A 16,876-nucleotide genomic window follows, 5' to 3' on the forward strand; every position below is an offset into this window, starting at 1 on the left:
TTATATTCGCTAGAGTTTAGAAGAATGAGAGGGGATCTCATTGAAACATAAAATTCTAACAGGACTAGACAGACTAAATGCAGGAAGGCTGTTCCCGATGGCGGGGGAATCCAGAACCAGGGGTCACAGTCTAAGGATAAGGGGTAAGCCATTTGGGACTGAAATGAGGAGGAATTTCTTCACCCAGAGAGTGGTGAACCTGTGGAATTCTCTACCACAGAAGACAGTTGAGGCCAATTCATTAAATATATTCAAGAAGGAGTTAGATATATTTCTTAAGGCTAAGGGGATCAAGGGATATGGGGAGAAAGCAGGGGCAGGGTACTGAATTTGGATGATCAGCCATGATCGCAATGAATGGCGGAGCAGGCTCGAGGGGCTTAATGGCCTACTCCTGCTCCTATCTTCTATGTTTCTATATTTCTATGTTTCTATATCACCTTATGTGGTATCAAATTTTGTTTGATAATGCTCCTGTGAAGTGCCTTGGGATATTTTACTATGTTAAAGGTGCTATATAAATGCAAGTTGTTGTTGTGGTAATCTCTCAGTTCTGGTACCATCCTTGTCGATCTTTGTTGCCCTTTCTCCAGTGCTTCTATGTCCTTTTTATAGTATGGAGACCAGAACTGTGCACAGTACTCCCAAGTGTGGCCTGACCAGGGTTTATACAAGTTGAACATAACTTTTTGAATTCTGTACCCCTAGAAATAAATCCCAGTGCTTCATTAGCATTTTTAATTGCTTTGCTGACCTGCGATGTTGCTTTTAATTATATTTTCACCTGCATCCCTGGATTCCTTTGCTCTTCTCCCAATCAGTTTCTTATTTTCTAAGGTGTAATTGATGCTTCTATTTTTGTTAAAGTTCATTTGCCACTTAACTGCCCATTCTGCAAGTTTTCTAATGTCTTCTTATGTTACATTCTTCCTCAGTGTTAGCTGTACCCCCAGCTTTGTATCATCTGCAAATTTTGATATTTGAGTTACTTGTTCCTAAGCCCAAATTATTAATATAAATTATGAATAACTGTGGCCGCAGCACTGATCCTTGTGGAAAACCGTTTTCTACCTTCCTCCAATCTGAAAAACTATCCTTTAGCCCTACTCTCTGCTTTCTATTTTTTAGCCAAATTGCTATCCATTCTGCTACTTGTCCCCTGACTCCATAAACTCTGACCTTAGTCATGAGTCTACTATGTGGCACCTTATTGAATCCAAATATATTACGTCTACTACATTACCCTTGTCTGACCTTTTTGTTACCTCTTCAAATAATTCAATAAAATTGGCCAAGCATGACCTTTCTTTTTGGAATCTGTGCTGACTACTCTTTATTATATTTTCAGTTTCTGGATATTTTTCTGTTACATCTTTGAGTAAAGATTACATTATCTTTCCTACCACCAACTGGTCTATAGATCCCTGGACTTGTTCCATCTCCATTTTTAAATATGGGAATCACATCAGCTGTCTGCCAGTCCTTTTTTAATGAAGTTTTATATATCTGTAATAGTGCCCCTGCTATCCCTTCCCTAACTTCTTTTAATATGCACAGACATAATCCATCTGGACCAGGGGTTTTATCCTCTCTAAGTTTGATTAGTTTATCAATAATCTCTCCCCTTTCTATCTTCACAGAATCACAGAATCACAGAAACCCCACAGTGCAGATAGAGGCCATTTCGGCCCATCGAGCCTGCACCGACACATATCCCACCCGATCCCCGTAACCCCTACACCAACACATATCCCACCCTATCCCCGTAACCCCACGTATTTAATCCCCCTAACACTAAGGGTCAATTAATCATAGCCAATCAACCTAACCCGCACATCTTTGGACTGTGGGAGGAAACCGGAGCACCCGGAGGAAACCCACGCAAACACGGGGAGAATGTGCAAACTCCACACAGACAGTCACCCGAGGCCAGATTCGAACCCGGGTCCCTGGCGCTGTGAGGCATAGTGCTAACCACTATGTCTTTATATCCTTGTCTTACATGTCTTTATATCCTTGCTGATCTCTTCTTCAAATGTCATGTCCACCATGTTAGTCTCCCTGCTCAATACTGAGGGAAAGTAATTATTTAATATTTCTGCCACTTCACTGTCATTACCTGGTGAGTTTATTGGGTGTATCCCTTAGTGGCCTCATCCCTATCCTGATTTTCCTTTTGTTATTTTTGTGTCTGTAGAGTACTTTACTATTTCTTTATATATTCCTTGATAATTCAATATTGTAGTTTCTTTTTGCCTTCCTAATTGTTTTATTGACGTTTTATTGACTTCTTTCCTAACCTCTTCATATTCTCTTCTGTCACTCCCTCCTTTATTGTCTGTGTACTGCGTGTATGCCTTTTTCTTTAGTTCCAATTTTCCCCTATTTCTTTATGTCTATAGAACACTTTATTATTTCTTTTTATATTCCTTAATTATTTGATTTTGTAATTTCTCTTTGCCTTCCTGATTTGTTTTAACTTCTCTCCTGAGTTCCTTGTATTACTGTTTGTCCTCCTTTCCTTTTAGTATCTAAGTACTGTCTTTTCCTTTAGATTAACTTTCTCTTTAGTTCTTTATTCATCTACAGTGCCCCATAATTAGCTTGCTTGTTTTTGACTTATAATGGGATACATTTATCTTGAACTCTATTGATTACCATTTTAAAGATCTTTACTGTTTTTCTGCCTCTTTATTTTTCAAGATTTTCTCCTAGTTTACCTTCTTTAATTCCACTCTCATTTCTTCATAATTTACTCTTTTCCAATCTATTACCTTAGTCTTTGTCCTATTTATGTCACTCTTGATCCTAATCTTGAACCTTACTATGGTGTGATCATTACTACTAAGATGCTGTCCTACACTGGCTACTTCTTCTTTTCTGGTTCATTAAACATTACAATATCCAACAGTGATCTTTTCTTGTTGGACTTCTTACGTACTGAATGAGAAAGGAGTCCTGTATACACTGTAAAAACTTGATTCCCTTTTCTCCTTTCGCTACTCCTTCCTGCCAGATTACTTGGGGGTAGTTGAAATCTCCCATGATTATTATTCTATGCCTACTACTCACCTCATTAGGGTGATGGATCCCTTCTTATCTTTTAACTGAATTCATACGGATTCTGTATCTATCTTACTGCTAGTTACATCCATTTTTTCTACTCACAGGGTTGGATCAAAGTCCATAACAGAGCTCACCTTTGGACAACTCTCTAAGAGTTTGCTGAGAGAACTTGGAAGCAATATAATTAATTTAAAAAAGTGAACCCAGTGTGTGAGTGTGCATTACTGTACCAGAGGGAGGGGCTTCAATGGGAGTGTTCATCTAATAGAGGGATGGGCTTCAATGGGAGAGTTAGTGTATCAGAGGGAGGGGTTTCAATGGGAGAGTTAGTGTATCAGAGGGAGGGGCTTTAATGGGAGTGTTCATCTAATAGAGGGATGGGCTTCAATGGAAGAGTTAGAGTATTAGAGGGAGGGGCTTCAATGGGAGAGTTATTGTACCAGAGGGAGGGGCTTCAATGGGAGAGTTAGTGTATCAGAGGGAGGGGTTTCAATGGGAGAGTTAGTGTATCAGAGGGAGGGGCTTTAATGGGAGTGTTCATCTAATAGAGGGAGGGGCTTCACTGGGAGAGATAGTGTACCAGAGGGAGGGGCTTCAATGGGAGAGTTATTGTACCAGAGGGAGGGGCTTCAATGGGAGAGTTAGTGTACCAGAGGGAGGGGCTTCAATGGGAGAGATAGTGTACTAGAGGGAGGGGCTTCAATGGGAGAATTAGTGTACCAGAGGGAGGGGCTTCAATGGGAGAGTTAGTCTACCAGAGGGAGGGGCTTTAATGGGAGAGTTAGTGTACCAGAGGGAGGGGCTTCAATGGGAGAGTTAGTGTACCAGAGGGAGGGGCTTTAATGGGAGAGTTAGTGTACTAGAAGGAGGGGCTTCAATGGGAGAGTTTGTTTAACAGAGGGAAGGGCTTCAATGGGAGAGTTAGTGTACCAGAGGGAGGGCCTTCAATGGGAGAGTTTGTGTAATAGAGGGAGGGGCTTCAATGGGAGAGTTAGTTTAACAGAGGGAGGGGCTTCAATGGGAGAGTTTGTGTAACAGAGGGAGGGGTTTCAATGGGAGAGTTAGTGTACCAGAGGGAGGGGCTTCAATGGGAGAGTTTGTGTAACAGAGGGTGGGGCTTCAATGGGAGAGTTAGTTTACCAGAGGGAGGGGCTTCAATGGGAGAGTTTGTGTAGCAGAGGGAGGGGTTTCAATGGGAGAGTTAGTGTACCAGAAGGAGGGGCTTCAATGGGAGATAAAGTATTAGAGGGAGGGGCTTCAATGGGAGATAGAGTATTAGAGGGCGGGGCTTCAATGGGAGAGTTCGTCTACCAGAGGGAGGGGCTTCAATGGGAGAGTTAGTGTATCAGAGGGAGAGGCTTTAATGGGAGCGTTCATCTAATAGAGGGATGGGCTTCAATGGAAGAGTTAGAGTATTAGAGGGAGGGGCTCCAATGGGAGAGTTAGTGTACCAGAGGGAGGGGCTTCAATGGGAGAGTTAGTGTACCAGAGGGAGGGGCTTCAATGGGAGAGTTAGTGTATCAGAGGGAGGGGCTTCAATGGGAGAGTTAGTGTACCAGAGGAAGGGGCTTCAATGGGAGAGTAAGTGTATCAGAGGGATGGGTTTCAATGGGAGAGTTGGTGTACCAGGGGGAGGGGCTTCAATGGGAGAGTTAGTGTACCAGAGGGAGGGGCTTCAATGGGAGAGTTAGTGTACCAGAGGGAGGGGCTTCAATGGGAGAGTTAGTGTACCAGAGGGAGGGGCTTTAATGGGAGAGTTAGTGTACTAGAGGGAGGGGCTTCAATGGGAGAGTTATTGTACCAGAGGGAGGGGCTTCAATGGGAGAGTTAGTGTACCAGAGAGAGGGGCTTCAATGGGAGAGTTAGTGTACTAGAGGGAAGGGCATCAATGGGAGAATTAGTGTACGAGAGGGAAGGGCTTCAATGGGAGAGTTAGTGTACTGGAGGGAAGGGCTTCAATGGGAGAGTTAGTGTACCAGAGGGAGGGGCTTTAATGGGAGAGTTAGTGTACCAGAGGGAGGGGCTTCAATGGGAGAGTTAGTGTACCAGAGGGAGGGGCTTCAATGGGAGAGTTAGTGTACCAGAGGGAGGGGCTTTAATGGGAGAGTTAGTGTACCAGAGGGAGGGGCTTCAATGGGAGAGTTAGTGTACCAGAGGGAGGGGCTTTAATGGGAGAGTTAGTGTACTAGAAGGAGGGGCTTCAATGGGAGAGTTTGTTTAACAGAGGGAAGGGCTTCAATGGGAGAGTTAGTGTACCAGAGGGAGGGCCTTCAATGGGAGAGTTTGTGTAACAGAGGGAGGGGCTTCAATGGGAGAGTTAGTTTGCCAGAGGGAGGGGCCTCAATGGGAGAGTTTGTGTAACAGAGGGAGGGGTCTCAATGGGAGAGTTAGTGTACCAGAGGAAGGGGCTTCAATGGAAGAGTTCGTGTATCAAAGGGAGGGGCTTCAATGGGAGAGTTAGTGAACCAGAGGGAGGGGCTTCAATGTGAGTGTTAGTGTATCAGAGGGAGGGGCTTCAATGGGAGAGTTAGTGTACCAGAGTGATGGGCTTCAATGGGAGAGTTAGTGTACTAGAGGGAGGGGCTTCAATGGGAGAATTAGTGTACCAGATGGAGGGTCTTCAATGGGAGAGTTAGTGTACCAGAGGGAGGGGCTTCAATGTGAGAGTCAGTGTACTAAAGGGAGGGGCTTCAATGCGAGAGTTAGTGTACCAGAGGGAGGGGCTTCAATGGGAGAGTTAGTGTACCAGATGGATGGGCTTCAATGCGAGAGTCAGTGTACTAGAGGGAGGGGCTTCAATGCGAGAGTTAGTGTACCAGAGGGAGGGGCTTCAATGGGAGCGTTAGTGTACCAGAGGGAGGGGCTTCAATGGGAGAGTTAGTGTACTAGAGGCAGGGGCTTCAATGGGAGAATTAGTGTACCAGAGGGAGGGGCTTTAATGGGAGAGTTAGTGTACTAGAAGGAGGGACTTCAATGGGAGAGTTTGTTTAACAGAGGGAGGGGCTTCAATGGGAAAGTTTGTGTAACAGAGGGAGGGGCTTCAATGGGAGAGTTAGTTTACCAGAGGGAGGGGCTTCAATGCGAGAGTTTGTGTAACAGAGGGAGGGGTTTCAATGGGAGAGGTAGTGTACCAGAGGGAGGGGCTTCAATGGGAGATAGTGTATTAGAGGGAGGGGCTTCAATGGGAGATAGAGTATTAGAGGGAGGGGCTTAAATGGGAGATAGAGTATTAGAGGGAGGGGCTTCGATGGGAGAGTTTGTGTAACAGAGGGAGGGGCTTCAATGGAAGAGTTAGTGTACCAGAGGGAGGGGCTTCAATGGGAGAGTTAGTGTACCAGAGGGAGGGGCTTCAATGAGCGAGTTCGTGTACCAGAGGGAGGGGCTTCAATGGAAGAGTTAGTGTACCAGAGGGAGGGGCTTCAATGGGAGAGTCAGTGTCTCAGAGGGAGGGGCTTCAATGAGAGAGTTAGTGTACCAGAAGGAGGGGATTCGACAGGAGAGTTAGTGTACCAGAGGAAGGGGCTCAATGGGAGAGTTAGTGTACCAGAGGGAGGGGCTCAATGGGAGAGTTAGTGTACCAGAGGGAGGGGCTTCAATGCGAGAGTTAGTGTACCAGAAGGAGGGGCTTGAATGGGAGAGTTAGTGTACCAGAGGGAGGGGCTTCGATGGAGAGTTAGTGTACCAGAGGGAGGGGCTTCAATGGGAGAGTTAGTGTATCAGAGGGAGGGGCTTCAATGGGAGAGTTAGTGTACCAGAGGGAGGGGCTTCGATGGAGAGTTAGTGTACGAGAGGGAGGGGCTTCAATGGGAGAGTTAGTGTACCAGAGGGAGGGGCTTCAAAGGGAGAGTTAGTTTACCAGAAGGAGGGGCTTCAATGGAAGAATTAGTGTACCAGAGGGAGGGGCTTCAATGGGAGAGTTAGTTTACCAGAAGGAGGGGCTTCAATGGAAGAGTTAGTGTACCAGAGGGAGGGGCTTCAATGGGAGAGTTAGTGTACCAGAAGGAGGGGCTTCAATGGGAGCGTTTGTGTAACAGAGGGAGGTGCGTCAATGGGAAAGTTTGTGCAACAGAGGGAGGGGCTTCAATGGGAGAGTTTGCGTAACAGAGGGTGGGGCTTCAATGGGAGAGTTAGTGTACCAGAGGGAGGGGCTTCAATGGGAAAGTTTGTGTAACAGAGGGAGGGGCTTCAATGGGAGAGTTAGTGTACCAGAGGGAGGGGCTTCAATGGGAGAGTTAGTGAACCAGAGGGAGGGACTTCAATGGAAAAGTTAGTGTACCAGTGGGAGGGGCTTCAATGGGAGAGCTCGTGAACCAGAGGGAGGGGCTTCAATGGGAGAGTTAGTGAACCAGAGGGAGGGTCTTCAATGGAAGAGGTAGTGTATCAGAGGGAGGGGCTTCAATGCGAGAGTTAGTGCATCAGAGGGAGAGGCTTCAATGGAAGAGTTAGTGTTTTTTTTAATTCATTGTGTGCGTCGCTGGCTGGCTCGGCCTGCATTTAGTGCATTTCCCTAATTGCCCTTGAGAAGATGGTGGTGAGCCGCCTTCTTGAACCGCTGCAGTCCATATGGTGTAGTTACACCCACAATGCTGTTAGGAAGGGAGTTCCAGGATTTTGGCCCAGCGACAGTGAAGGAACGACGATTCAGGTCCAAGTCAGGATGGTGTGTGGCTTGGAGGGGAACTTGTAGGTGGTGATGTTCCCATGCGTCTGCTGCCCTTGTTCTTCTAAGTGGTAGAGGTCGCGGGTTTGGAAGGTGCTGTTGAAGGAGCTTTGGTGAGTTGCTGCAGTGCATCTTGTAGATGGTACACACTGCAGCCACAGTGCGCCAGTGGTGGAGGGAGTGAATGTTGAAGGTGGTGGATGGAGTGCCAATCAAGCGGGCTGCTTTATCCTGAATGGTGTCGAGCTTCTTGAGTGTTGTTGGAGCTGCACTCATCCAGGCAAGTGGAGAATATTCCATCACACTCCTGACTTGTGCCTTGTAGATGGTGGAAAGGCTTTGGGGAGTCAGGAGGTGAGACACTCGCCGCAGAATTCCCAGCCTCTGGCCTGCTCTTGTAGCCACAGTATTTATATGGCTGGTCCAGTTCAGTTTCTGATCAATGGTAACCCCCAGGATGTTGATAGTGGGGGACTCAGCGATGGTAATGCCATTGAATGTCAAGGGGAGATGGTTAGAGTCTCGCTTGTTGGAGATGGTTATTGCCTGGCACTTGTGTGGTGCGAATGTTACTTGCCACTTGTCAGCCCAAGTCTGAATGTTGTCCAGGTCTTGCTGCATATGGACACGGACTGCGTCAGTATCTGACGAGTCTCAAATGGTGCTGAACAGTGTGCAATCATCAGCGAACATCCCCACTTCTGACCTTATGATGGAGGGAAGGTCATTGATGAAACAGCTGAAGATGGTTGGGCCTAGGACACTGCCCTGAGGAACTCGTGCAGTGATGTCATGTGATTGAGATGAATGACCTCCAACAACCACAGCCAACTTCCTTTGTGCTAGGTATGAATCCAACCAATGGAGAGTTTTCCCCTTGATTCCCATTGACTTCAATTTTGCTAGGGCTCCTTGATGCCACACTCGATCAAATGCTGCCTTGATGTCAAGGGCAGTCACTCTCACCACACCTCTTGAGTTCAGCTCTTTTGTCCATGTTTGGACCAAGGCTGTAATGAGGTCAGGAGCTGAGTGGCCCTGGCGGAACCCAAACTGGGCGTCAGTTAGCAGGTTATTGCTGAGTAAGTGCCGCTTGATAGCACTGTCGACGACACCTTCCATCACTTTGCTGATGATCGAGAGTAGACTGATGGGACGGTAATTGGCCGGGTCGGATTTGTCCTGCTTTTTGTAGACAGGACATACTTGGGCAATTTTCCACATTGCCGGGTAGATGCCAGTGTTGTAGCTGGACTGGAACAGCTTGGCTAGGGGCGCAGCTAGTTCTGGAGCACAAGTCTTCAGTACTATTGCCAGAATGTTGTCAGGGCCCAGAGCCTTTGCAGTGTCCAGTGTCTTCAGCCGTTTCTTGACATCACGTGGAGTGAATTGAATGGGCTGAAGACTGGCATCTGTGATGCTGGGGACCTCAGGAGGAGGCCGAGATGGATCATCCACTCGGCACTTCTGGCTGAAGATAGTTGCAAATGCTTCAGCCTTCTCTTTTGCACTCACGTGCTGGGCTCCACCATCATTGAGGATGGGGATATTTTTGGAGCCTCCTCCTCCTGTTAACTGTTTAATTGTCCACCACTCACGACTGGATGTGGCAGGACTGCAGAGCTTTGATTTGATCCGATGGTTGTGAGATCGCTTAGCTCTGTCTATCGCATGTTGCTTCCGTTGTTTGGCATGCAAGTAGTCCTATGTTGTAGCCTCACCAGGTTGACACCTCATTTTTCGGTATGCCTGGTGCTGTTCCCGGCATGCTCTCCTGCACTCTTCATTAAACCGGGGTTGATCTCCCGGCTTGATGGTAATGGTAGAGTGAGGGATATGCCGGGCCATGAGGTTACAGATTGTGGTTGAATACAATTCTGCTGCTGCTGATGGCCCACAGAGCCTCATGGATGCCCTGTTTTGAGTTGCCAGATCTGTTCGAAATCTGTCCCATTTAGCACAGTGGTATTGCCACACAACACGGTGGAGGGTATCCTCAACATGAAGACGGGACTTCGTCACCACAAGGACTGTGCGGTGGTCACTTTCACCAATGCTGTCATGGACAGATGCATCTCTAACAGGTAGATTGGTGAGGACGAGATCAAGTAGGTTTTTCCCTCTTGTTGGTTCCCTCACCACCTGTCGCAGACCCAGTAGTGTATCAGAGGGAGGGGCTTCAATGGGAGAGTTAGTGTATCAGAGGGAGGGGCTTCAATGCGAGAGTTAGTGTATCAGAGGGAGGGGCTTCAATGGGAGAGTTAGTGAACCAGAGGGAGGGGCTTCAATGTGAGTGTTAGTGTATCAGAGGGAGGGGCTTCAATGGGAGAGTTAGTGTATCAGAGGGCAGGGCTTCAATGAGAGAGTTAGTGTACCAGAGGGAGGGGCTTCAATGGGAGAGTTAGTGTACCAGAGGGAGGGGCTTCAATGGGAGAGTTAGTGTACCAGAGGGATGGGCTTCAATGGGAGAGTTAATGTACTAGAGGGAGGGGCTTCAATGGGAGAATTAGTGTACCAGATGGATGGGCTTCAATGGGAGAATTAGTGTACCAGATGGATGGGCTTCAATGGGAGAGTTCGTGTACTAGAGGGAGGGGCTTCAATGCGAGTGTTAGTGTACCAGAGGGAGGGGCTTCAATGCGAGAGTTAGTGTACCAGAGGGAGGGGCTTCAATGGGAGAGTTAGTGTACTAGAGGGAGGGGCTTCAATGCGAGAGTTAGTGTACCAGAGGGAGGGGCTTCAATGCAAGAGTCAGTGTTCTAGAGGGAGGGGCTTCAATGGGAAAGTTAGTGTACCAGAGGGAGGGGCTTCAATGAGAGAGTCAGTGCACGAGTGGGAGGGGCTTCAATGGGAAAGTTAGTGTACCAGCGGGAGGGGCTTCAATGAGACAGTTAGTGTACCAGAGGGAGAGGCTTCAATGGGAGAGTTAGTGTATCAGAGGGAGGGGCTTCAATGGGAGTGTTAGTTTATCAGAGGGAGGGGCTCCAGTGAGAGAGTTAGTGAACTAGATGGATGGGCTTCAATGGGAGAGTTTGTGTACTGGAGGGAGGGGCTTCAATGGAAGAGATAGTGTATCAGTGGGAGGGGCTTCAATGGGAGCGTTAGTGTATCAGAGGGATAGACATCGATGGGACAGTTAATGTACCAGAGGGAGCGGCTTCGATGGGAATGTTTTGCTGCGCTATCAAAGATCTTTAACCATCTCTGAGAGAGTTACATTTCCATCACCCTAGGTGAGAGATGTCACCTTACAAGGTTGCCTTTCCATGCAGCCGTTTATGTCTGATCAATACAACCCTCTCCTGCCACCTTCATCGAACCATCATAAAAATATTGCTCTTCTCCTGTGTCCCAGTGAAGTTAAAAGACGAATAATGTACCTTGGTCTACACATCCACTCGAGCCACTAAGTGCTCAAGGACTTGTTACAAGTCAGTTATAGGAACTGGTTGTATCAAAGGGACAATCAAACTGGGAGTGAGATCAGCTACAATTGAAAAGTTACTGGACACAGTTAATATAAAGAAATTAATATGAAGAGAAATCAATAGCAGTCCCATCTAATTAAATATTTCCTAACAGTTGCAATGTGTGATCCACAACCAAGGGGAATGGCTGCGAGTGAACCACCTACATTATTTTGTGTTTAATCAAACACCGTTGTTTCTATTGCTCACAGTCTGTATTCCATCTGAGAGAAGAGAGATAGACATGCATTTCTATAGCGCCTTTCACGTCCACCGGTTGTCCCAAAGCGCTTTACAGCCAATGAAGTACCTTTTGAAGTGTAGTCACTGTTGTAATGTAGGAAACGCAGCAGCCAATTTGCACACAGCAAGATCCCACAAACAGCAATGTGACAATGACCAGATAATCTGTTTTTTTAGATGTTGATTGAGGGATAAATATTGGCCAGGGATAATCCCCTGCTCTTCTTCGAAATAGTGCCATGGGATCTTTTACGTCCGCCTGAGGGAGCAGACGGGGCCTCGGTTTGCTGTCTCATCTGAAAGACGGCACCTCTGACAGTGCAGCACTCCCTCAGTACTGCACTGGAGTGTCAGCCTAGATTTTTGTGCTCAAGTCTCTGGAGTGGGACTTGAACCCACAACCTCCTGACTCAGAGGCGAGTGTGCTACCCACTGAGCCACAGCTGACACTAAGCGTGGCATTAGCAAGAAAATGGGCTTCCTGACCTGGCCCTGCGCTGGAGTCACTGAGGAGACAGGACCTGGCTGACATACAGTATTTGAACTGTACATGTAAAGATAGGGCCGACTGACAACAGAACCAAGCTCTGGGAACAGAAATTAAAGCAGACACATGTGGGAATGTGGAGAGTGACACAGATCCCAGCAACATTCCATACCTCCCAAGGGACCTTCTCATCGGGCACAGGGAAACGTTCAATGTTGGTTTCTGGGTACATCAAGCTTCGGGCATTAACATGGTACAGAGGCTTGGAATCCTTCTCTTCATCCTCAATATCTTCCTCTTTATTTTTGCTGTCAGTAATTACTGAATAAAACAAAATAAATGGCATTGTCCAACACTATCAATCCACCGTCTCGCTGAGTGCTCAGCAACATAGGGACACTACTGCTGGAGAGTGGAACATGTTCCATTTCAGGCACTCAATGCCAGTACCAAACACTCCCAGGGCAGGTACAGCGTGGGTTAGATACAGAGCAAAGCTCCCACTACACTGTCCCATCAAACACTCCCAGGGCAGGTACAGCACGGGTTAGATACAGAGTAAAGCTCCCTCTACACTGTCCCATCAAACACTCCCAGGGCAGGTACAGCGTGGGTTAGATACAGAGTAAAGCTCCCTCTACACTGTCCCATCAAACACTCCCAGGGCAGGTACAGCGTGGGTTAGATACAGAGTAAAGCTCCCTCTACACTGTCCCATCAAACACTCCTAGGGCAGGTACAGCACGGGTTAGATACAGAGTAAAGCTCCCTCTACACTGTCCCATCAAACACCCCCAGGGCAGGTACAGCACGGGTTAGATACAGAGTAAAGCTCCCACTACACTGTCCCATCAAACAGTCCCAGGGCAGGTACAGCACGGGTTAGATACAGAGTAAAGCTCCCTCTACACTGTCCCATCAAACACTCCTAGGGCAGGTACAGCACGGGTTAGATACAGAGTAAAGCTCCCACTACACTGTCCCATCAGACACTCCTAGGGCAGGTACAGCACAGGTTAGATACAGAGTAAAGCTCCCTCTACACTGTCCCATCAGACACTCCCACGGCTGGTACAGCACTGGTTAGGTACAGAGTAAAGCTCCCTCTACACTGTCCATCAAACACTCCCAGGGCAGGTACAGCACGGGTTAGATACAGAGTAAAGCTCCCTCTACATTGTCCCATCAAACACTCCCAGGGCAGATACAGCACTGGTTAGATACAGAGTAAAGCTCCCTCTACACTGTCCCATCAGACACTCCCAGGGCAGGTACAGCACTGGTTAGATACAGAGTAAAGCTCCCTCTACACTGTCCCATCATACACTCCCAGGACATGTACAGCACAGGTTAGATACAGAGTAAAGCTCCCTCTACACTGTCCCATCAAACACTCCCAGGGCAGGTACAGCACGGGTTAGATACAGAGTAAAGCTCCCACTACACTGTCCCATCAAACACTCCCAGGGCAGGTACAGCACGGGTTAGATACAGAGTAAAGCTCCCACTACACTGTCCCATCAGTCACTCCAAGGGCAGGTACAGCACGGGTTAGATACAGAGTAAAGCTCCCTCTACACTGTCCCATCAGACACTCCCACGGCTGGTACAGCACTGGTTAGATACAGAGTGAAGCTCCCTCTACACTGTCCATCAAACACTCCCAGGGCAGGTACAGCACGGGTTAGATACAGAGTAAAGCTCCCACTTCACTGTCCCATCAGATACTCCCAGGGCAGATACAGCACTGGTTAGATACAGAGTAAAGCTCCCTCTACACTGTCCCATCAGACACTCCCAGGGCAGGTACAGCACTGGTTAGATACAGAGTAAAGCTCCCTCTACACTGTCCCATCAAACACTCCCAGGGCAGGTACAGCACGGGTTAGATACAGAGTAAAGCTCCCTCTACACTGTCCCATCAAACACTCCCAGGGCAGGTACAGCACGGGTTAGATACAGAGTAAAGCTCCCTCTACACTGTCCATCAAACACTCCCAGGACAGGTACAGCACGGGTTAGATACAGAGTAAAGATCCCCCTACACTGTCCCATCAAACACTCCTGGGGCAGGTACAGCACGGGTTAGATACAGAGTAAAGCTCCCGCTACACTGTCCCATCAAACACTCCCGGGGCAGGTACAGCACTGGTTAGATACAGAGTAAAGCTCCCTCTGTTCCATTGGATTCTGATGGAAGGTCATTAACCTGAAATATTAATTCTGTTTCCAGCCTTTTCCTGTTCTCATGTCTGATTCCAGCATGTGCATTATTTTGTATTTGCTTTGATGATTGTGGAGACGCTGTGTGAGCCCTAACCTAGGGGGTAGCTGCAGCAGATCCATCCAGGCTGTGGAGCCTTTTTTCAGACCAGTTTTGTGGCATTAGGTCATGCTGCTCCTTTTTACTTTTCCTGGCATCCCAAAACTTAAAATGGGCGATAGAAAGCAGGACAATCCAGCGTGCTCGCTGATTAGTCCTGTCTGCAGTTCGTGGGCCAGGCCCAGAAGGTTTGAGGCTCATCTCAACACTGTTGATTCATTGGTGGATAAATCCTAAATCAGATACATCCATTAATATCAGCAGCTCGCGATCTCTGGCGATTAATGGGCCCCCTCAGCCTCCAATATTCCCCCAATGTCACCCATGAAGACACTCCTGCATGATACTTGATACACCGCCCAGAAAAGTAACCATGGACCCTGCTGAGATCGATCCATTGAGCTTCCAGCTCTACTGTGTTCCTCCAAACCCAAGCCCTTACTGACAGGTTAATGCAGGGAACACCATCAGTTACCGGCTGCTTGAGGTTCAACTGGCAAATCCGCCAGTATTCCCCGTTTGGAATGCTCCTTATCTTTTAAACCATCTGGCTGAGATGGTGACGCTGGTGAAAGAAATCAGATTAAACATAGAAACATAGAAGATAGGAGCAGGAGTAGGCCATTCGGCCCTTCGAGCCTGCTCCGCCATTCAATGTGATCATGGCTGACCATCCAAATTCAGTACCCTGTCCCTGCCTTTTCCCCATATCCCTTGATCCCTTTAGCCTCAAGAAATATATCCAACTCTTTCTTGAATATATTTAATGAACTGACCTCCACCGCCCTCTGTGGCAGAGAATTCCACAGGTTCACCACTCTCTGGGTGAAGAAATTCCTCCTCATTTCAGTCCTAAATGGCTTACCCCTTATCCTTAGACTATGACCCCTGGTTCTGGACTCCCCGGCCATCAGAAACATCCTTCCTGCATCTAGTCTGTCCAGACCTGACAGAATTTTATAGGTTTCGATGAGATCCCCTCTCAATCTTCTAAACTCCAGTGAGTATAAGCACAATCAACACAATCTCTCCTCATACGTCATTCCTGCCATCCCAGGTATCAGCCTGGTGAATCTTCGCTGCACTCCTTCCATGGCAAGATCGTCCTTCCTCAGATAAGGCGACCAAAACTGCACACAATACTCAAGGTGCGGTCTCACCAAGGCCCTGTACAACTGCAGCAAGACATCCTTGTTCCTGTACTCGAACCCTCTTGCTACGAAGGCCAACATACCATTTGCCTTCTTAACCGCCTGCTGCACCTGCATGCTTACCTTCAGCGACTGGTGCACAAGGACCCCCAGGTCTCTTTGCACTTCCCCTTCTCCCAATCTATTGCCATTCAAATAATAATCTGCCTTCCTGTTTTTGCCACCAAAGTGGATAACCTCACATTTATCCACATTATAGTGCATTTGCCATGTTTCTGCCCAATCACCCAACCTGTCCAAATCGGACTGGAGTTTCCCGACATCCTCCTCACAGCATACCCTCCCACCCAGCTTTGTGTCGTCTGCAAATTTGGAGATATTACATCCAATTCCCTCGTCCAGATCATTAATATATATTGTGAACAGCTGGGGTCCTAGGACCGATCCTTGCGGTACCCCACTAGTCACTGCCTGCCACTCGGAAAACGACCCGTTTATTCCAACTCTTTGCTTTCTGTCCGCCAACCAGTTCTCTATCCAAGTCAATACCTTGCCCCCAATCCCATGTGCCTTAATTTTGCACGCTAATCTCTTGTGTGGGACCTCATCGAAAGCCTTCTGAAAGTCCAAATACACCACATCCACTGGTTCTCCCTTATCTATTTTACACACCTACCACACTTTCTTTACCCCACTACTGGTGGATGTGGCATGGGTCCCGGAGGGTGGGAGTTGAAGAGAGTGTACTGAACAGAAAACGTACCGAGGGTAGGCGCACTCTCCCTGGAGCCAAAATCCTTTTCCATGAGTGCGTTCATGATCCAGTTTAAGGCCCGAGTGCTCTGGAGCATCTAAAGGACCAAATTATAGCACAGTCTTAGCAAAGCCATTATTTACAGATTGACAGAAAATAACTTCATTCGCTTGGGGGAGGGGAGGTCAGGATCTGGTGGGACTGAGAGTCTCCAAAATGAAGGCAAAGAGGTTGTAGAGCAAATTGGAAGATGCATCCATGTCATCAAGGGTGACGGGACGGAAGAGAGGCCCCCGAAAGTTGGAAATCCAGGTCAGGATTGTGACGAGGACTCCCAAAGAGGACCTGGAATTATTTTCTGAAAATGTTGATAATGAGGCTCCCTTGGAAAGGGGGAGCCTTCCAGAAGTTTCCAGGGAAGGGAGGGGCAATGCGGGTGGCGGTGGGTGGAGGAACCTGCATAGACCACTCTCCAGCCAGACCTTCTGGCCTCAATAACAAGGCTGCAGTGGTACAGACCGCTGCTGTTGCCGGGGAAAGCAGGGCCCCAGTGATGGAGACACCTGTCGTTGCCGGGGAAAGCAGGGCCCCAGTGATGGAGACAGCTGTCGTTGCCGGGGAAAGCAGGGCCCCAGTGATGGGGACACCTGCTGTTGCCGGGGAAAGCAGGGCCCCAGTGATGGGGACACCTGCTGTTGCCGGGGAAAGCAGGGCCCCAGTGATGG

General features: G+C 48.0%; 1 protein-coding gene across 2 annotated transcripts in view; it reads right to left on the bottom strand.

Moving 5' to 3' along the window:
• trpm2 (transient receptor potential cation channel, subfamily M, member 2) overlaps positions 1–16,876 on the bottom strand; it is a 337,017-nt gene that overhangs the window by 67,017 nt on the left and 253,124 nt on the right. For both annotated transcript variants that reach the window (XR_015078103.1, XM_085985384.1), the window contains exons 26-27: positions 16,161–16,248; positions 12,096–12,244 (exon numbers count right to left, since the gene is read on the bottom strand). Coding sequence is in view for 1 of the 2 variants with exons in the window: in XM_085985384.1 (XP_085841510.1) it covers positions 12,096–12,244; positions 16,161–16,248 (237 nt within the window). In the remaining variant the exon portion in view is untranslated. The remainder of the gene's footprint in view (positions 1–12,095; positions 12,245–16,160; positions 16,249–16,876) is intronic.

This window comes from Somniosus microcephalus, chromosome 4, assembly GCF_052327205.1.
Source record: "Somniosus microcephalus isolate GS21.2 chromosome 4, FLI_Smic_1.0, whole genome shotgun sequence".
Taxonomy (NCBI): domain Eukaryota; kingdom Metazoa; phylum Chordata; class Chondrichthyes; order Squaliformes; family Somniosidae; genus Somniosus; species Somniosus microcephalus.